This window comes from Pseudophryne corroboree, chromosome 4 (assembly GCF_028390025.1).
Source record: "Pseudophryne corroboree isolate aPseCor3 chromosome 4, aPseCor3.hap2, whole genome shotgun sequence".
NCBI classification, from domain to species: domain Eukaryota; kingdom Metazoa; phylum Chordata; class Amphibia; order Anura; family Myobatrachidae; genus Pseudophryne; species Pseudophryne corroboree.
In genome coordinates, this window is record NC_086447.1 from 408603425 (window position 1) to 408626407 (window position 22983).

General features: G+C 41.4%; 1 protein-coding gene across 7 annotated transcripts in view; it reads left to right on the forward strand.

Moving 5' to 3' along the window:
* The window catches only part of COL19A1 (collagen type XIX alpha 1 chain), a 1277374-nt gene that overhangs the window by 881165 nt on the left and 373226 nt on the right, over positions 1–22983 (forward strand). For all 7 annotated transcript variants that reach the window (XM_063916766.1, XM_063916758.1, XM_063916759.1 and 4 more), the window contains one exon: positions 12476–12511. In XM_063916766.1, coding sequence (XP_063772836.1) covers positions 12476–12511 — 36 coding nt within the window. The remainder of the gene's footprint in view (positions 1–12475; positions 12512–22983) is intronic.

Genomic DNA, 22983 nt, shown 5'->3' on the forward strand with positions numbered 1-22983 from the left:
CAGCTGGAGTCACTGTGGGTTACGCACCGGACGCGTCCGATCCACGGAGGGTTGTCTGAATCCCATCCAGCCGAGTAGAGAGATCCTGGAGACAGCGGATGATGTGCCCCTGTGCAGCCTCCTGATGTTCAAGTCGGGCTGCCAGTTCTTGCATCGGCCTGGCCGCTTGATCCTGGTCTACGGCTGGATTCATATGGTCAGTGCTTACTGTCACAACTGAGGGCCTGAGCTGACGGGAGGCAGCCTCAGTTGTAGGGGCTGAGGTGTAGTGGAACCTGGGAGGTTGTATCAGACCCCTAGACATGTAAGTTACACGTAGAAGAATTGCCCGAAGGCGTGACCACGACAACCAGAATAAAAGTCAATGATGTTTATTATGACATACTCCGTATCACAGCAGCAATAAAAGGAAAACATAAAATCAGCAGTGAAATAATACAGTTCCTGGGTACTACAGGGTGGCAAGGGCCACAGGGCTCTGGTAGTATGAGACAGTTCTTATTATCTTCTAGTTTTAAAGTCCTTACCAGGCCCGACTGTAGCAATAGAGATAGCCCAGGATCGTACCAGCTGGTGTTCCAGGAAAAGCTGGGCTGCTGTGGGTAAATGGCTGCTGTGGGTACTGACTGGAACCAGACTGATGTTAGCATGGAGTGGATTGCTGGATGGAACCAGCCAAATAATAAATGAAGCTTGAGAGCGATGAAATATGATGGATATATGGAGCTTGAGAGCGGTGAAATAATAGTACCGGTGGTGAGAGGTAATCTGCAGAAATGATACCGGCACTTTAAGAAAAGCTGAACTCTGCTGGAAGCTAGGCTGGAAGCAGGTAATTCTATAACTGGAAACAGATGAGTCCCAGAGGACTGGAGAGTCAGGCTGCACCGCAGATGGTAAACTGGAGCGGGTCTCTTTAGTGGAAGTTTGGAGATGGTAACTGGAACCTGGAAAACAACCACAGGAGAGAGAGACAAACTGGAACTAGGTTTGACAACCAAAGCACTGACGCCTTCCTTGCTCAGGCACAGAATACTTATACCTGCAGCAAGGAAGGGATTGGCTAGGCAATTATGCAGATTACAATGCAAACAACGGATTGGAGGAATTTGAGCAGGTGACAGAATCCAACATGGCTGCGCCCATGCAGACACTTGGAGGGAAGATTGGTTTGTAATCCATGTGGGAACTTAGACAGTAATGGCGGCGCCGGCCACAGTAAACAGGAGACGCCAGACTGATGAGTACACATTTAAACCACGCTGGCAACAGCGGAGGCCGCGGCTGACGTAAGCGCCATTCTGACATCCTGCATGCAGAAACTCAGGGACGGCGACGGAGGCCGCGGGAGACGCCATTCAAGATGTAACATGGCGCCGCTGTGACAGCGTCTCAGAGTGGCAGGAGAGGAGGCAGGAATGTGGACATCAGTATAACAGATGAGATCCGGTCCTGGAGCGCTGAGCCAGCCTTAGGAGGCATCTGAAAGGTAAGTAATGGCGTCCAGATACCCGGATCGTGACACAGTGGGTCTTTCTTTATGTACATAGGATAACTTGGGTACAGGGTTCTTGAGGAAGTGTCTTTGGACAGTTAATTTTCTTACAAATTTATTTCAATCGATAAAGGTCAGATTTGTTCACATTTTCTTCTGGAGCAAATTTGAGACCCTTGTCTAGAACCGAGATCTCGGCTGTAGAAAGTTCCTTCTTTGAATGGTTAATAATCCCTGTCTCGTTCTGTCGTGATTCGGAAAGGCTTTCCTTTTTTGGGGGGTTTGATCTTCCACCTCTCTTTCCTCTTCTTCTTCCTCTTGAAACCCTCTTTTTGTACCTTTGGGGGTGTTCAACCTCCCATGCATCTCTTCCGTGCTGGATTTCAATACTTGTCTTTTCCCTCTTGGATCTTCTAAAAAATAACCCTGTCTCTGAGGTGGAGATGGAGATCTAAGGGGTGCATAGCGATTGGACCTGTAGGATTGTTCATTCCATTTTTCTCTATATGATGGGAATCTATTCCTTCTATCGGGCATATAGTTTTTTCTATATTTTTACTGGAACGAGTTTCCCACCTTCCTTCATAGGGGGATTCAACCATATGTCTATCATTCCTCCTATTCGGCCTATCAGAATTCATGTTAGTTCTATGGTTTCTAATGTCTTTACCTCTCAACTGCGTATCAGGATTCCTCTCAAACTTTGACCAATTGCGTACTTTCCCATTCGCATAATCACTCTTATCCCTAAGAAACTACTTATGTTTACTATTTATGATATCATGTTCTAGTGTGTCAAGCCTATATTGTAGGTCATTGGCATCTCTTTTAAATTCTTCACTCATTGAAAACCTTTCTAAAACTGTCTCTAACTTGGAAATTTCCTCATCAGTCTTAATTAGTTCTTTTTTCCTTTCAGCAATAATTAGTCCCATTAACCTAGCAGAACATTCGTCTGAGACTGTGTTCCACTCAGCCATAAAGGATTCTACATTATTACCGAAAGTGGGCATTTTACTTATTCTGAGTCCTCTAGGGATTCTACCCATTTCCAAATACTTTTCCAAATTGGTAATATCATACCATCCTTTAAGCTCTTTAGTTGCTAATCTATTCATAGAATTCAAATAACCAAAATAATCCTCCTCATTCTCCTCAAATACAATTTCTTGATCCTCATCAGAAAAAAATTGTCTAACATTTTGTAGCCTTTTAGTGCGATCCTTAAAAATAGGCATCTTATACCTCAAAGTGATCAGCAGCAGTTATAGGTTTCTAACAGAACGAATATGAAAACCAGGAACACCCTTATCCTGCGCTGTAAAATTGCTGGGTGGAAGAGAGAATTTATACCCTTCATTTTATCATCTGACACTCATCAATGTTTTGTGTTTGTGAAAGGGTCATCTCTTTTAGCAATATGTGCTTTTAATAAATTGTTATTATTTATTCATTGATGTGGTCAATTGTTTGGCTGGTCAAGCAAAGAAGTGATTATTAGCGCCATCTGATACATTGTTTTAGAGGTAGTTTGGAGGGTTCCTGGCTAACAGCAGGACCGTTTCAGAAGGCAGCAATTTTACAGCGCAGGATAAGGGTGTTCCTGGTTTTCATATATATATATATATATATATATATATATATACCCCTCAGGAGACACGGCACTGGAGACTGTTTGAAAAAAGCATCACTTGTATTGCAGGTAAACGAGGACGGAGCGGTAGCTCCGAAACGTTCGTTTACCCGCAATACAAGTGATACTTTTTTCAAACAGTCTCCAGTGCCGTGTCTCCTGAGGGGTATATGCCGTTTCTTACACTTGTGCACGTAGACCCGCTATTTATTTGAGCAGGAGTGCCAGCTGCTATGGACTATGTACATATATATATATATATATATATATATACCTGTATATACAGTTGTGCTCATAAGTTTACATACCCTAGCAGAATTTGTGATTTTCTGGCCATTTGTCAGAAAATATAAATGATAACTCACAAACTTTTCTTTCACTCATGGTTAGTGGTTGGGTGAAGACATTTATTGTCAAACAACTGTGTTTACTCTTTTTAAATCATAATGACGACAGAAACTACCCAAATACCCAAATGACCCTGATCAAAAGTTTACATACCCCAGTTCTTAATACCGTGTATTGCCCCCTTTAACATCAATGACAGCATGAAGCCTTTTGTGGTAGTTGTGGATGAGGCTCTTTTTTTTCTCAGATGGTAAAGCTGCCCATTCTTCTTGGCAAAAAGCCTCCAGTTCCTGTAAATTCTTGGGCTGTCTTGCATGAACTGCATGTTTGATATCTCCCCAGAGTGGCTCAATGATATTGAGGTCAGGAGACTGAGATGGCCACTCCAGAACCTTCACTTTATTCTGCTGTAGCCAATGACATGAACCTGAAGATACATGTAGCTGACAAATAAATTCAATACCCTCTGCAGATGTTGCTGATCCCATGCCTCATTGTCCACGCCCATTTCGTTTACCCTCTGGGTATGTTTGTGGAAACTAGAGGTGGCTATACACCATTGATCCAACAAAGAGACCATGAAATCTCTGTAATCCGATGGAGAACTTGGCCACGTCACTCCCCCACAACAGTGTGACACACCTCCAGTTTTGGAAATGGAGACCATTGCCACCCCCTCCCTGCCCCAAATGGCAACACTGACAGTCTGCTGCTGATCTGAGTCCGATATCACAGATCCATACTACGCATGCACAGTACAGGTGTGGTGCATGCGCAAAATACCATACATCGGTACTTTGCGGCATGTAGTGTTCTTGGGACCTGAATCAGGCCTTTGGAGCATAGCACCAGATGAATTGAGGGAGGGAGAAACCAGGTCTACAGCCATGTCTGCAGAGGGAACACTAAATTGATGCAAGAGAAATGGAAATAGAAAAGAAAGAGAATCCTTCAATGAAGTAGCCAAGACTGCAGGAGAACCCACAATCAGACTAAAGTTGCCAGAGCTATCTCTGACAGACACCATGGCTTGGGCAACATTTATGGCCACCATGCTATCCATGAATTTTGCAAAAAATGCCTAGTTATTTTTTTTATCCCATTGAAAGCTAAGCAATCTATTTACAGAAACTGGAGATATCTGCAGTCAAGAACGCTGTCTTCCCACTGAAAAATGATGAATATTAAGCCCATTCCACTATGCACCCTTCCCCTGCATATTAAACACCTCCTACCAGCCTGGAAGTCATGTACTGGGGCACCTTAATTCAGCCCAATGCCCCATTCTACAGTTTAATGTTCTCTCTCCCGCCCCATCTCCTACCATTTGTGCAGTAAATGTGTAATTAGCAGAAATTACTGCTCCAGGTCCTACATGCAGAGTGGAAGATAGAATACCCTCTACCACCCACAGGACATCAAAGCTGCTGCTGATAGCACCCCTACTGCTGGAGAATGGGTAGGGGCTCCAGTGCTTTGCTTTGCCAGGGGCCTAAGATGCTGTTGCAATGCTATTATATGCAGCCCTCTCTAACTAGCTTCTGCACAACTCCCAAGCCCATCCTTGATTTTTGTGGCGGACACAATAAGCAGTAGGGATGGACTCAACCCTATGTCTTAGCTGTTAAGGAGCTATACTACCTTAGGGGTGTTTTAAAACATTATTCATCCTTGCAGTTTTATGCTTTTTTCTCAGCACAAGCTCTGCTCTCTAGTCCTACAGTGCTACTCATAGCATCAAAACTCATATTTGTAAAGCTCTCTGTTGTGTGCTTTAGTTTTCTCCTTTTCTGGTTCTGATATATGGGATTGGATCACCACTGACTGGTCTTTTGGTATTATAGCTATTATTTACAATCTCACCTAAATACTGTGCTCCCACTACATTTTTTGCAATGCTTCATTTCAGGTGGTCTCCCTTATTGGGCTCCCCACCAGACTAATTTCTCTGGCCAAATGGATTTACTACCTTACTACCTTAGCGTCCTGCCTCTGATTCCCTGAATATCTGGCATCATAGAGTTTATTAGTAGGCCTCCTCATACCTTTCATACACCTAGACTATCTCTCACCAACAGTAACTCACCTCCATCATCATGAACAGATCTATTGCAAGTGCTAAGAAACAACTAAGCAGTGATATTGCCCAACATCTCTCTAGAAACTAAAAACATTTCTCATCTGCAAAACCCTCCCTCTCCCTCTCTTCCACCTTTGGCCAAAGAAGGGTCTTCCTCCTTGCCCTCTCTTCTAAAGAAGATATCCTGGCCCTCCACTCTCCCACTATCCCGTGCCAATCTTCTACTATATGCACCAGTTGACCAAGCATCTAAAATTGCTAATAAACTGATCCCCCACATCTCCTGTGCGGGCAAATATCAATTGGCATGTGATTGGAAAAAGCCGAACACTCCAATTTGCCATGAACTCCCGAGCACAGTGTGGTATAAATCTAAGATGGAGTACATCACTAGCCACCAGGGCAACACAGTGGACAAGTTAAATGTAATCTGGTCTCCCTATACTCCTCCCAAACAGTGACACTACCCGGTCTTTTGTGAAATAAATCTCATAACTACATTCTTGACTCCTTTTTGTTGTCGTTCCCAGCACGCTTTTAACCCTATCCCCGCCCTCATTTCTTCCCTCTCCCTTTTTCCCAATATCATGATATTCCACTAAATATTCTAGTATGTTCACTCTTGCCATTTCAGATGCTTCTTCCCACATTCTTTTTCTTTCTAACTTTACTATGTTACCTATTATTGCATCTTAATTGAGTTCCATTGTATCCTTTTGTTACTATATATGATTCCACCTAGTAATTACACACATAGGGTGTTATTCAGAGATGAACACAGATTGCTGCATACGTAGCCAGATCTGCATTCATCTCTGCACATGCTGGGGACTGCCCAACATGTGTAAGGCCACCACCCGATGCATCCGCAATTAGAATTTGAACGCATCGGATCTAAGGTTGACCCATGGCCTGTCAGGTGGTCAGTGGCCATTTTTTTTTGGAGCAGCTGCATGCGACATCATGCAGCCGCCCCAAAATGACCACGACCCGCCCCCGTTTTTCTGGTGTCGCCTCCAAAATGTTGTTTACCCCGCTACTGCAACGTCGTCTCTTGTCAATTGCATTGCGGTCACATACATCGTCGATGCAACCACAATGTGTATGGATACGCAGTCGCTGCACATGTGCAGTTTGCCGGTGGTTGCTGCAATCCGTTATTGCGGTGGGGTCTGAATGACCTCCATAGATCATTCTCTCCTTGTCTGGTTGTATGTGGTATATAAGAGGCGTGCAAGGTGAATCTGTTCTAGGATCCAGTGAAGTATGGACAGCAAATTTATTTACTGCAATTTGGTAGAAAACAAATTTAACAAGATTCAGAAATTCTGTATACGTTAACGAAATCACCATGACTAGAATTTCTGGGATTTCTTACAATCCTTTGTCAAACAGGCAAAGGTCCTCTTAGATGGCAATGGTTCAGAAGAAGTAGCAACAACAGGACATTGAGGAAAGGAAATGCCAGACCTGGGCTTTTCTACTCACTGAGAACCAATTTAGGCCCAAGATACATCATGCGGTAAAGCCAGGACCATCATTACACATGCACAGAATAACAGAGATGATTAATAGCGGGTATGTGAGTGAGTGAGTGAGTGAGTGAGTGAGTGAGTGAGTGAGTGAGTAAATTCCAAAAAAGATGCAAGCCAAGTAAGAACATTACTGGCTTAATGCTTTTGTTACATTGAAGTGACTCTATACTGGAAATATGCATTTCCTAATAAAGGACTTCTTGATCCATCAGCTATGGATTCGTTTTTACCACTTCAAAGAGATGTGAAATAATTTTGCCCAAGATAAATGTTTTACTGCCATCCATCAAATCGCCACTGCTTCCTTATTGCAGCTGCCCCCTCCCCCCTAATTAATTCTGACTTTGATAATTAGGTCCTAGGAAATAAAGACTTATTTTTGCATGGGAACACATTCCTAGGTGAATTCATAAGCTTATGTTACCTTCAGTAAGACAAAAAATGGGACCTTCACAGGCACAGCCATCGTAGCAAACTGATATGGGCACTTTTCTGTAAATAAAGTGCATGACATTACACCTATACATATATAGTATCAGGTCACTTGGGTTTTGTTGACCTGGATCATACACTCTAGGGATGGCTTCAGTTTTAGGAGATAGAATTTAGTTGGGCAGCACGATGAAGCGCCTCCTCATGCAAATAGTACTGGTGAGAGGCAGAATGTGGAGCAGGCTGGTAAGCCTCATTGTGGCTAGTAGTGCTGAGACAACTGAAACAGGACTACTTGATAAATGAGGTTGATAGTATAGAGTGGATCAAGCTGATAATTAAAGCAGGCCCTGGAACACTGAGGTGCAGGTACAGTATATAAGTCTTAGCAAGTACCATACACAGCTTCAGATAGATGGAAGGTATGGTTGAATCTGACACCCAGCTGAAATATGTAATATAATCTGGTAGATGATAAACAGTGTAAGTTGTAAACAGTGCACCATTTAAAGTGGTGATTGACTCCCACTAGGAGCAGGGCACAACTAAATGTACCACGGATATCACGCAGCCAGAAAGTGATAAAATACAGTGTTCTGCTGTATATATGGCAGTTTGGAATAGCTGTAATAGTTTGTATTGTATAATGCACCACTAAGAGTGAATGCTGGTGTTTGATGTATATAGCGGTCAACCTGGAACTTGAAGTAGTGCATGCAGTGGAGCTTAATACAGTACTTACTGTGAGAAGTAAATGGAACAGATATGTAGCACATGCTGGTAGTAGCACACAGTCTGTATCGGATGCTGGCACTTGCTGCATATAGCCTAGAGTGGATGCTGGCATTTCCTGTAAGTAGTGCACAGCCTAGAGTGAAAACAAAGTCAATGACAGCAGCGCACATTTGGAGATAGGCCGAAACAAATATAGGCACACTGAGCCAGAAGCCAGGATGCAGGTCTTAGGATAAAAGGTGTTCTGGTAATGAGCTCACTGCCAGAACAGGTTTAAATAGGGTGCCCTACTCCCTCATAGGTTGGTTGGGTCAGATGCTGAGAGAATATCATCAGTCAAGATGTTCTGCCAGAATGGGCAATGATTCTGGAAAGATTCCAACCACCCAGCTGGTTGGCAGACATGGACCTCCAGTATGTCCTTAGGGGCCTGCAGGAACATATATGGATATGAGGTGCCACCATCGAGTCAGGTAACGGTAAAAAAAAGTCAGGCTAGTAAAAAAGTAATTCATACAAAAACTAAGTTGTAGCTCAACTGAGATTGACATCATTGTCTGAAAAAAATAGGCAAAATTAAATCAAACATAACTGAATCTGTACACAAGACAATCAAACTTGCATATGAGAAGACTAGCTATGAGAACACTGTATCTGCCTGGCTTCTTTATTGGTCTCTAAGTTCCTTAAGTTAGTAATGTTGGTTAGATATGATATACTTGGCCTGATATTACAGCCTGTCTGAGCCAATAATAATGAAATTAGATCAGATCATTATGGGGCATGTTGATGACAGTGATTGAAATATGACTGCTATGTACCCAAGCATGAGGTTGTTTTATTTATTATTTATTTATTTATTATTTATTTATTTATTAACAGTTTGTTATATAGTGCAGCATATTCCATTGCGCTTTACAATTCTAACAACAGTAATAGAACAAAACTGGGTAAAAACAGACAGACATAGAGGTAGGAAGGCCCTGCTCGCAAGCTTACAATCTGGGGAAATAGGCATTGATACACAAGGATAGATGTTACCTATTGCATAATGGTCCACCAGATTGCTAGGTTCTTAATGGGTTGTATGATATGATCACCCAGCAATGTTGTCCAAGTGTCAGGAGGGTGTGATAGTAAAGAAAGACAAGATATGTGATGTTATGTATACTGTACAGAGAGGATGTAATTAGATAGGCCCTACTGAGGCAAAAATTTCACTACTCCTGTTCTGGTGAATACTGTAGCCAGAACTTTGTGTGCCTATAGCAATTTTTTTGAAATAAAATACGTCTAGACACCCTCTCTCTCTCTCTCTCGCACATTCTCTCTCTCTCTCTGCAGCAGTTTTCCTTTTATACCCCACCATAGTTTTATGCACCATAATAGTTCCCTAGTTAATTTTGTGAACCGTGGTAGTGTCCTTGTTAATATTATAGCCCATAGTAGTTCCTAGGCTTAGTTGCAGGCTTGGGCTTTCATTGTTGAGATTTGGGTTTGTGTGTGTTTTTAGTCACGTTTGTTTGAACACACATTTTTCATATTAACTATCTTATTTTACCTAATAACTGAAAAAAGGACATTTGCAGTCATTCAAACCCAATTCTTGCAAAAGGTTCTTAAAATGTGGCTAAATCCTAAAAGGAACCTTGGAATTGGTGCACATTACTACTGTGACTACTACAACTACTACTACTTCTTGATATTTTTTTATGTTCAGTAATAATATAAACCTAGGATAAAACTTGCACTGCAATGTTTATAATACATGTAGATAGAAGAATGTTTTAATTGATAGGAGAAAGAAGCTGAAATCTAAACTGGCGGGGTTGGCTGTGAGAGCAGAGTGCCAGTTCTGTGACTGCAGGCACGAAGGGACCTCCATATTGGCAGTTACGATATGTTAAGCTTATCTGTATTTCATGCAATTTCCATCTGGCCTGAAATCTCAGACAAAACACATTATTGAGATCTCTTCTGTTTAAAATGGTTTTATGAAGTCTACTATCCAATTCCATGGTCAGGCTTATTTAGAGGCACAGTAAAAATTGGTCTCTGTAGATATATCATTGTATAATAATGACAAAATTATATGAGGCTTAGCAGATCTGCATGTCTGTGAATTTCAATCAAAAGTGAAAAACTTTTTCTTTCCAACCTGAAAATTATTGTCTTTACTTAACTTTAAAGCATTTTAATGAATGTTTGGCTCTAACAGTATGATGATATTAATCTGGTCTGCGTGTATCAGGCAATTAGGATTTTGTTCCACACTGTGGGCCTGATTCTGAAGTAGAGCTATGCAAAAAAATAGCAAAATAACTGTTCACCTGGACAAAAATATTCCAATGCAAGTGATGCAAATATTTAATTTTTTTATTTATTTTTGCATGCAGTCCCCAAATACTGGGCAGCTTTATTTTTGAAAAGCAATTTACATTTAAGTTTGGACACATCCCTCTCAAATGTAAATCTCTTTGCATGGTTTTACCAAGGCGCTTTACTCCCACCTCGGAATACGCCCCCATGTGCTGAGAAAAATTATCATGTAAATGTGATTTTGTCCGTAAAGGGGCATATAAAGGTTTTAGATCTTGTAATTGTAATTTCTTATCATCGGTATTCTCAGAAATAAGAAATTAACATGCGCCAGGATGTATAAAAAAAACACGGGACAGGGGTTCCAAAAGGAGTTCATCCCAGCAATGTGTATGAAGTTAAGTGATTGCTAATGTAATCATATCACTTCTGCATCTACTCTCTGCAACATTACTGCACATGTGCAGTCTGTGGATCTCACATGTGAAGCTGCCTCACTTTCACAGAACTGATGTTTTACATGTATATAGACTTTAACACATTAAGACACATTACCTAAAATATGTCAAGAAGTTTAGACTAAAATATTATACATAAAAACATATATGCTGGTTAGTTGGTGGATAATCTTCCAGTGACTTCCACTCTCGGAGAGACCTCCCGTTCCCTCTGCTTCCCTGTTCACTGCTGATTGGGCAGCCCAGCAGCACCACCCACCCGCTGCTGCAAAGATTAGCAGCCATCCTGTAAATGCAACAGCTCTCACTGTCCCTGTGTACACCTGGGATACGGTCATTAGGTCGACCACTATTGGTCGACATGCATTAGGCCAACATGGGGGGTTCATTCAGACCCGATCGCAAGCTAGGAGGGAGGGTTCCTGATGTCAGCTCCAGGCCGGATCGTCGCAGCAGCTGAGTAAGTCCGGAGCTGTGCAGAGACTGCACAAATTTTTGTTTGTGCAGCTCTCTGCACATGCACTCGCACCCCTGCATAGCGATTACCCCCTCCCCCTGTAGGCGGCGACTACCTGGTCGCAGCAGTGCAAAAAATGCCTGCTTGTGTCCAGGTCTGAATTAGACCCATGGTCACTAGGTTGACATTACTTTACGATTTACGTGGACTACAATTGAGAATAGTAACCTGTGCCGTGCGCAGCGATAGCGGAGCGAGGCACCTTGCCCGAAGCATGGCAAGCAAAGCGAGCCATACGAGAGGACACGGTGCATTAATTGGGGTTCCCCGTCACTTTACAAAGAAAACAACACCAAAAAAAGTAGAAAACCTCATGTCGACCTTTTTAGATGTTGACCTAGTACATGTCGACCCAATGTATGTCGACCAATAGTGGTCGACCTAATGACTGTCGACCTAATGACTCATACCCGTACACCTTGCGGCTGCAGAGAGGAACAGACGTCAGGGAAAAACAAAGCTGTGCTGTTCCGGTGATTGGCAATGTGATATATCTTTTACCAATGTTTTTGTTTAAAAAAAAAATCTGTATTTTACAAATGTAAAAAAATATATTTAGAAAAAAAAATGTAAGTGCAGTTTTTGAAAAAATATTATCCAGTTAAGTGATTAATCTGTGTGCCATGGAAATATGACTAGTTACATATTCATTTCATAATTTAGAAAAGGATTATTTTTATAATCCGCTAGTCAAAACTTATTCTTATAATTTGCTCCATTTGTCATTACATTTAAGTAAGATCCTTTCCCCAAAGTAGTGTCACAGGTTCACAGGTTTAAAATGTGTATTCTTTCTACAGTATGCACAAGGGCATAATAACAGCTTTGGAAATATAGGTATTCTATAACAAATGTTTTCTTACTTGTATAGTGGGGGATTTATATACAGAGCACACGTCATATATCATTTATGTCTCTTACAGATCGGCTCTGACTCAAAAGGAGAAAAAGGTGACCCTGTGAGTATTCAATGTTAAGACATATGGCATATTTATGGTACAAACTGTTTTGATGGTCTGTAATCTAAACATCTAAACATCTTGGAGGCATTAAAAGGGGAATCAAATTGAAGCTGTTGCAACTTTTTAATGTGATTCAATGGATTACTGAATTTATTCACAGGTATCTCAAGAAGACTAGATAGATGTTGGGACTCTTATGTGCTATCTTTATTAAGAGATCTTTTTTATTATGAAATAATCAATACCTATCACACAAACCATTTATACCTTTTAATCTCATGGGCAGGTGATTGGAAATTGTTCTCACTGTGAAATTATTAAGGCAATCAGTGAAAATCAGTGAAACCTTATGGCCTCCCCGACCCTGTAAAATATATATATATATACAGTATATATATATATATATATATATATATAAATAACAGTATATATATATATATAACACAGTGTGTGTATATATATATATATATATATATATATACTGTATATGTGTGTGTGTGTATATATATATATATATATATAGTGACAGTATCTCAAAAGATGGCACTGATGAACAGGCTATTCAGTCTGTGGCTGGATGGGTCCGCCCACACAAGAAACAAAAAGGAGGTGTGTCTACACCTAGAGGCTGCCCTTCGCATAGAGCCAAGGTGAGGTTGCTGGTGGACACAGTCAGAGAGTCCAAGTGGGGCTGCAGTCAGAGTGAAACAGGCCAGGTGGCCACGGTCAGACCTGGAAGATGCAGGTAGATCCTTAAACCTCTGACACTGCACTTGGGAAATTGTGGCAGTCAGCCATGCCAGACAGGAGCCTGGTCAACATGCAGGTAGCAGGCAAAGACTGTGCGACTCTAACTTTGTGATGCAGGCTAGCTGCACTGTCAGATAGGGGCCAAGCAGTGAGGTAGTGCCCTGCATAAGTGCTAGGCTGTTTGTTACTTTATGTGCATTTACTGTATGTTTATGCTGACAGTAAAGCATTATTTTATTTGGTCCCTGGAGAAACTTTGTGTGGATTATGCCTAAGCACCTAGACACTGCACCAAATACACACCGCTAATTATCCAGTCGCTGAACTAGGGAGTGGTGGGCTTAGGTATAACAATATGCTTTGGGTCCCCCAGCGGGCTGCATCCATGAACCCCAATTAGAGACTCTTTGTGGGCACAGAACTGGGAAGGGGGCATGGCCTCATGGTAAACAGTCTATCAGTATTATTTGTGTACAATGCAAAATAGTCTTTAATCAAATCAGGATACTATTTTGCATTGTACATGAATAATACTTATACTCTGCGTGTAGCACTGTTTATGCAGGGGATGGGTCTGAATGCCCAGCATAAGTGTAAATGGGGTGGGCTGAGATTCAAAAGGGTCTTTACTTGCCTTGGCCCATGCCAGAATTGCAGTGCATGGAGGGAGGCAGAGAGGAAGAGACAGTGATTCAAAGAGATGAGAAGGGAAGTGGTGAGGGAAGGCCTCATCCTTCTCCTCTACTGGGGTGAAGCTAGCCTTTCTGGCAAAGTCCCATTATGGTGAACCCCATCCTACTGGATAGCAGTCACCTTTTACCATCCTATATGAACACCATGTAATACAGCCAGTATCAGTGACTGCAATGTACTTCAGACAGCATTAGTGACCGTCATACAGATGTAGCCACCTTTATCTTGACTGATTCTCCGCCTAGTGGGACGTTTAGTCACGCTAAGGCGATAGCTGAGTTTAATCACAAGCAGGCGCGTTGAGGCGATTCTAGATACTCAGCATGCATTACACATCTCCACCACTGGGTGGCTAATGCTCCACTAATCCAGTACTTTCGATCGAACAGTATAGCGGTGGATTAATCTACAGCTCTGGCAATTGGTCAGTGACAACTGTAATGTTAATACTGTAGGCGTAACGGGAGGCGGAAAAAGATGATGACCTACTGTTTGTGTATGGAGTACTGTATGTGTATGGAGACGCAACTAATTGTGTAAAAGGAAGAATGTACAGTACAATATATAAACACCGTGCTTTTAAAATACATGTACAGTACATGAGCGTCTGAGTTCCCTAAGGCATAATGGGAATGGTGGGCTAGCGGGAGGCGGTGGAAAATACCGTGCTTTAGAAATGCGAGCGTCCGAGTCCCCTAACATGCATTCGTACTGTACAGTACTTTAGGAATTGAACACGGGACTCTGAGTATAGGAAGCGGAACACTTTACCACTTCGCCGCAGACAGATGAATAAATCCATTAGTTTTGATTATGCCATAATGGCTATGGGATTAGGATGCTAACATACTATACAATATTCCTAATATCATTAGGCAATAATCCCAGTTTGCCCATTCTTAATGCAGACCAAGTGAGGAGAAATGCAGAAAGCTGATTAGCTGGTAGTGGATAAAAGCACAGTGCAATGTTACTGTAGGTTCCAGATCAGCTCTGATTAGGCTCGTCTGCTGATATCAACGGACTGGCCACATCCATCCCCATATTGACCAGCATTTATTGTGAGTTATAAAGCGGGAATACAAATAAAACAAAATGAATGTAGAAAGATTCATTATATTGGCAAGATGCTGATTGATATCAGTACTGAGTGAAGAAAACTACAGACTCATAGGAATCATTTTTTTAAACATTATGGACGATTTCACTGGTTAAATATCTACTTTTCAGATTTTCATTTTAGACAAAGGCTTCAAGACATGTAATGTTTACAAAGCATAGCATATTGTTTTTATTTGTTTGTTTTCATTTTCTTATATTAATAGTGAGCATCAAATAAAACTTATGTTGTTCATTGTTTCCCTTTGCTATGATAAAAAAAATCTCCAGGACAGGTTATAGCAGTTAAATGGAAAAAACGGCTTCACTCAAGGGAATATGAGTCAAAACTGAAGAAGAGCTGACATATATAAATCTCTAAAAATATTTATTATAATCTTACATTAAGATGCAGTTATAAAAAATCCTCAATGAATAAAAAACATATATAAAATATACTAAATATATATATATATATATATATATATGTGTGTGTATATTCTCTGAATCACCATAAATTATTTAGCAACAAAATTGTCCACACAAATAGAGATCTCCCTTATATATTAGTGGTGTTGGCTCAATGTTGTAGAAGGAAAGAATACTGTCCAGCAACTGTAACACTTATTATAATTGTAGCTGTAAATTGTTACAATGTATCTCAACCGGAGAGTCTCTCTACATGGTTTAGTAGTAGCAGGGCTCCACTCTCTGTGTGTGTGCAGAGGCAACATGCACATTCCACTAATTAGCGGTGTGAGTCCCAGCAGTGAGCTTTGGCAGGTGGCATGTATGGTGAATTTACCTCTTCCGTGGGCTGGCGACACCGAGCGTCCTCGGTGAAAGTCCAGCTTAGTACCCACTACCGTGCTTGCAAAGGAGAGGGACGTGCAGCGAATACGTTGAATAAAGCCGCCGCTCACAGCTGGAGACATCCTCTGATCAGATGGAGGGACTCGTTCCCGTGCTAAGAGAGAAGCCGGTGAGATGGTCGTTGACCGTGTGGAAACTGGACGGTGAGAAGAGTGTCAAATGGAGGAGGAGCCTAGCGTGTTTTGTCACGAATCAAGTGACTTTCTCAGTCTTTAGTTTTTAGCAGTAACGACCCATGCAATGTATTTTACATGTATTTATTGAAAGTGTTTGCAATTTTGGAGCTGTAATATGTATTTTAAGAAGGTAAAAAATAATGGGGGTCATTTCGACCCTGCCGATAATGCGGCTTGCAGCGCGGCTTGGCGATTTCAGCAAACTGCGCATGCCACATTGCCGCGGCAGGGACTTACACATTGCGGTCGCATCCCGATGGATGCAACTGCAACGTGATTGACAGCGGTGGGCATTTGCGGGTTAGCAAAGTGGCGTTTGGGGTGGGTGGTATGGGGCGAACTGGTGCAGCCGTGACCATTTTCAGGGTGGCTGCATGACGTCACACACTGTCACTCCAAAAAAAAAAAATGGCTGCAAACCGCTTGATACCGCAGCCGGGCTGCATTGCCAGGGGTCAACCTTAGTACCGATGCTTCTGCAAACTAGTTGGGAGGTGGCCTCACATATGCTGGGCAGCCTTGCCCTGTGCTGGGCGACCCCCATTATGTGCAGAGATGAACGCAGATCTGGCTGCATATGCATCCATCTACGTTCATCTCTGAATAAACCCCCTGTAGCAGGAAAAAGCATGTGAAAACTAACACATGGTTTAGACTTTATATTGTGTTGTACTGGGTGCACACAGTAGCATATGAGGAATCGTTTGTGCCATCTTCAGATTTTAAATGGAAAGTTATATTTTAAGAACTCAATGGTGGGGATAAGCCAGTTAGAAACCATTCATCCTCCTTTTGCAGTTTTTAGACATTAGATAACATTTGTAAAGTGTATTACTAGTGGACAGATGTGAACGAAGTAGATCCTTTTACAGGTTTTGCCTGTACATGTTTTCATTACAGACTTAGGGGTATATTTACTAAAGGTCGATGTTCATAGATTTAAAAATGATTAAAAAGATAGCTGAAAATGATTGACCTTTAGTAAATATACCTTTAGCATATAGCCACAATGGATGTTGATGGACTATAACATCATCAACAGTAAACCAATGGTAAGTACCACATGTTACCTATAACTGTACTACCTAGCCCTTACCATAGGCAAAAGATGCTATGCTCCGAGGACACTGTAGTTCACTGCTACCAAGTGATTGGGAAAATACAGACATGCATGGAGAGATGGTTCATCCATGAATATGTATAGCGGACATACATCTTGCACTGAAATACCCAGTACAGGCTTTAGTGCATCAACAATTTAGAATATCAACAATACATCCAGTATAATTTACCCCAGAAACTTATTTTTTTGGTACACCTTTCTAGTATTATTTATATATCCTTTAACAGGTTCTTATATACAGTACTATAGCACAGCATATTCCATTGCGCCTTACAATTGGAGTAATAGTGATAACACAAAACTGGGTAAAAACAGACAGACATAGAGGTAGGAAGGCCCTGCTCGCATGTTTACAATCTATGTGGTAATAGGCATTGATACACAAGGATAGATGCTACCTATTGCATAATGGTCCAGCCAGATTGCAGAGTTTTTGGTGGGCTGTATGATATGGTCACCCAGCAATGTAAGAATGCCAAATTGATTTATCACAAATATTTAAAATGCCCGCTCTAATATATATTGTAAACGCCTGCACCTCTTATTACCATATCCCATGAATGTGCGCTATACATCGCAAAACACTGCATCCCATAAGAGAAATCAATACACCCACACAATATCTTAGTTCCAAAGCTCATTGATGTATATATTTGTTATTAAAAGTATATGGATTCAATATATATTACAAAGTACAGTATACCTATAGTTACATGATTACAACTCACACAGTAAGCAGTTAAAACATACAATTACATACAGTTACATACAGTTACATGCAGTTACAGGCCAGCGATACAATACCATTCCCTCAATGCTTATGTCTCTCTCTTTCTGTAAAATCATGCCGGGACTCCATCTTACGCTGAGACCAAAACAGGAACTGAGCTGGCAATAACTCCATCATCGTCTCAGACCTTACAGCAACTCTGAGACCAAAACAGGAACTACCTTCCTATGTGATCAATGTGTTATCTAGTTTCTGGGGGAGGGATTCACGATGAGTCACCAGTTCCTTTGTATATGCTGATCAGGTTCAGCCTTGGGGACGTCCAAAGGGGCTGGCCTGAGCTTTCTGTCCACTGTCCTGTTTGGAATATCTATTGTTCTAATAAAAGTGATTTTAGCTTTTATACATTTAATCATAATTCCGTGTTGCAATGTCCTACAACTTAATAACAAGTATCAAATGAATCCACACATTAATCTGGTCGTTTCAATAGTAAAAATGACTGGTCTATCTTGTTTCGTTCAAATAATACACATACATGACACCACTCCATCATATACAATTCTAAACCATCATGATGTCTGGTGCTTGATGTTATTATAATTATGTATGCTTGACTATATTTGGGGAAGACAGGGAGGAGGATGAGACATCCTCTATATGCACTCGGCGGTCACGGGACCACTGGTTGGGTGTGGGACAACATTCAACCTATAGAGTATGCTGGGACAGTGCTTTGGCCTATAATGTCTGATTTGCGACGAGCATTTCACACATACATGTACCTACGTCTTTGTCCACTGATGTTTGGATTCAATTGAGGTTCTGCTGGGTAGGTGAAGAAGACACAAACAAATCGTGACAGTGACATATAAAATTTTCATGATCTACATATTCCTATCATTTTCTGGACATTGTTTCCATTTCTGGAACGTATGCTAGGTCTGTTTAATAATTGAACAAGGGTTATAAGTAGTGTCCTTCCTAAATAACATAAACCTTCGGAGTTTGGGGAGAGCCACTCATAAACCTTTCTTCCACATATATTAATGAGCTCTTTATCTGCAATGTGTGAATAGCCATTGTCTGACTGTTCCTGATTACCTCTGAACTCCATAACTACTAGAACTTTGATTTTTCTCTGACTTTAACAAACTGATCGGCTAATCCTGGGATCCTATAAGGAAATCACTCCTTCCTACAGAAGCAGTTCCAGTCCCACACTCGACTCCTCATAAAAAAAAACCTCGCAAAAATAGGATATCCTGAAAGAAAATGTTTGTCAGCGGGAACGAGAGAAAAGAGAAATAGAACAAAACAACTCTTGTTCATAACAAATCAATTACAATGACTGGTCTTTCTGCATTCCTTTAGTACGCTCAGGTAGCGTTCAACAGTGCCGCCTCTCAGTCTTCACGGAACAGAGTCTCTAGTGATACGAGGTTCTCTTTGCCTTGCTCTTTAAACACACAGTTCACTTGGAACACACAGTTCACTTTGCTCTCCACCTTGCTCTTTGAACACACAGTTCACTTGGAACACACAGTTACCAAACTACACAAACTCGATGAATGTGAGCAATAAACTACTTTGTCACGAGTTCTCTCCGGGTCAGCGACCTTCTTGCAGTGGGACGAGTGGACCCAAGTCTTTCTTTCGGTGACCTTTAGTGCTGTCAAACTTGGTATGGTCCTTCCCACCTGTCTATTAGGCAACCTGAGCGTAAGAACAATCACACAGTCTATTGGTTCACAATCAAGACAGTTAGTATTTGGCATGCCAGCAATCAACAGTTTCAAGTTCTTTGTCAAGTTCTCAAATGCTGGCTCATCTCAACAAGGTACTGTACTGTCACATCATTGGTGTATTTCTGATCATTGTGCGGATCAATCATGACATGAGGTTGTCTTCCAAAAACAACCCAAAAAGACACTCATACCAAAACAAAAACAAATTTCGAAGAGGGTGATTCGTCGAGTGAAGATCTGGGAGTGGTTCCGAAGCTACATAATACTAGTGGCAGTATCTATGATCACAATAGTACAATTTCAAGCTTTGCTCCTACTTCTAGGGGTACCATTATCTACACACAAATTTCTGCACAATTTTCCTTTGCGGTAAATACAGCAGCATCCGTGGCGGCAGGAAATGCCTCTACCCAGTTTGAGAAAACATCAGTGCACACCAATACATAACAATAATTCCTAAAGGGTGTTAACTGTACAAAGTCGATTTGTATTTCCTGAAAAGATCCATCTGCAGGAGGGATATGGGATGGCTCTGTTGGTATTGCTTTACCACTATTCTTCCTCAAGCAAGTAAGACAGGTCATTGCTCTCTTACCTGCATGAGAATAGAATCCTGGTGCACATCAGTAGGCTCTCATCAGCCTGCACCTACCCTCTTTGCCTAGATGAGTCAGACCGTGTGCCACCTCAGCTAAACTTGGAATGTATGCTCTGGGGGCTACTGGCTTACCGTATCCACCTGCCCACAGTCCTGAGGACTCCTGGCCATACCCCTTTGTCCTCCAGACTGCCTCTTCCTGCTGGGAACACAATTTTTTTTGTATCTTAATTTTAACTATCATGTGTTTGCAGTGTAGAGTACCATGAGCATAACTCAAAAAAGAAAAGAAAAAAGAAACATCTCTAGAGGAGAGAAAGAAGAAGAAAATGAAAAAGAAAATGTCAGGTTTGCCATTCACCAACAGGCATATCAGTGTCTATACAAAATTTCTCTTCACCAGTATTCCCATTCTCCACCCTTTGTGCATGACAAGGCACACTGCAGTAATACTGGTATCATCGTGCTGTTGAGATATACTGGGTTCGGGCAGAACTCTGAAGGACCTAGGCATGTGGAGTTTGAACTGTACTTGGGTCCATGTATTGTACCACCCTGTGTGAACGCAAAAGATGAAGAGGAAAACTGTAGAGAAACAGAATAGAGGTTGGTGACAGATGAGTTTGTAGAGGTGAAGAAGATTTTATAAAAATTTGACAACTGGATTGGGCACTACGGGGAAGTGATTCCCTACTTGGTCTACTCCTTAAAAAAATTTCTGTGTGTCTTATCTCTACTGGGAATATCCCAGCCATCAATCCAGTGTCCTGTCCATCCTAAGTTCATAGGGAACCCGGTATCTGTGAGATAATTTCCTCTACCTGTGATGGACATGCATCTAGAACAGTGAAATGTAACATTAGTAAGTTGCATTTATTTTGTTCTTCCCATTAACCGAATCTGTGTTTTCTATATGGCTTATGATTCCTTACTATATGTCCTTTGGTCCCGTCTATGTGTTTAATAATGTGGCTTGTGTTTTCTGTCTAGGGGATCTATATTGACTATGTGTCCTACAATCTCTGGCAAAATGCCCTTCCTTCCTACAAGTGTAACATATTATTGACCATTAGGGATCTGGGGTTTGGACTGATGGGTCTTTCCTGTATGTGCCAGTATACTTACCGTCCTCATCCTCTCCACCTGTTGTTCTTTGCGCCTAGCACTATTCTGGTGATGTTCAATAGCACACTATCTAAGATTAGCTACTGTGACCTTTCCAATTTTGCAAAGAAGTCTGCACCCTGACACTCAATGCCTTATTGAGCCCGTCCATTTGCACAGAGACAGCCACCTCCCATTTGCCGAATTAGTGTTTACCAGTGGTCTTATCCAGATGGAGAGTTTTCTATTACTGCAAGAGACAAAAACAAAAAAAAGTTTAACAAGCTTCTAGGTCATGCAAAGTATTTCATTCAATCCTTCTCATCCCGTATAAAAGGGTCTGTACATGGTCCAACAAACATTTCCAAGCTCATCTTTACTAGGGGCATTACTAGGAATGAATACTTCTTATATGGTAACTGAAAGAAATACCCGGGGGTTACCTTGTCTCTGTCCACTTTCCTACTGGCAAATACTAATGTGCGGACAGGTTTTTCTCCATTTCTGACGTTACTTTCTTGATTTTTTTTTTTGTGGTTTTACTATATATGTACACAAATAATACCATACTTACCTGTTCCACTGGTCTCAGCCACTTCCCCCACAGGCTACTGCTCTTCTTTAACCGGTTGGATACTCCTCTGGGTACATGAGAAATGGCTGAAAACAATCAGATCACCTTCTCCTCCTAAATAAAACTTCAACATTCATTAGTACATATATAGGTTACAGTCATATTTTTCATATTTTTATTATTTTCTATAGTTTGTATGCTGGCCGTAACTGCTTCCACATCTACATAAGGCGGTGTACTTGCATTCTCTCTTTTTTTCTCCTTATTTATTGTTGCTACAAGTTCAAACAGTTCTTATATTTCCATTCTTGTCTTATATGACTTTGGTTAAACATACCACCTGCAATACCTTAGGATCAAACTCACCAACCCCTCTTGCTGTCACAGGTTTAAACACTTTGTATGTCTGACCCTTTGTTTTCGGGATTTTATCAGACATATTCTTATCCTTAAGTTCTGCAATACCTCTGGTTCAAAGCTGCTCACCTTAGGGAATGGTACCCTATCTTTGTCAGTCATACATACCCATTCATTGCAAAAAGTCTCCGTGTGTGAACCATACTTTTCACACATAATAAACTTTGCTGACCCTCTCGGTCGCAAATCTGACCTTTTCGGTCCCACTTCTTCAGCCTGAACCCTAGCTACTGAACGCCCACTGCTTGTGCAATTGGATCCCATCACGGAATTTTTGCCAATAAACGCAATCCCCAATGCACACCGCAGATAGATTGTGAAAGACACCTAGTGCTTTCACTCGCTCCTTCTCCACTGAGTACCACGACTCACTGCAATAGTGAACACCGCGAACCCAGCGAGGCCCTATCTAGTTTCTATTTACTGGAAGTGTTTAGGAGTGACTTACCTATTCCAGTAAATATACACCGCTGGAGATTTTCCTGAGAGAGACCAGCGAAAACTCCCTATAACCTTATACACAATCACACTTGCGTATGCTCTATACAGCGCTAATGATACCACGATTTTACGTAAAAGCTTGTA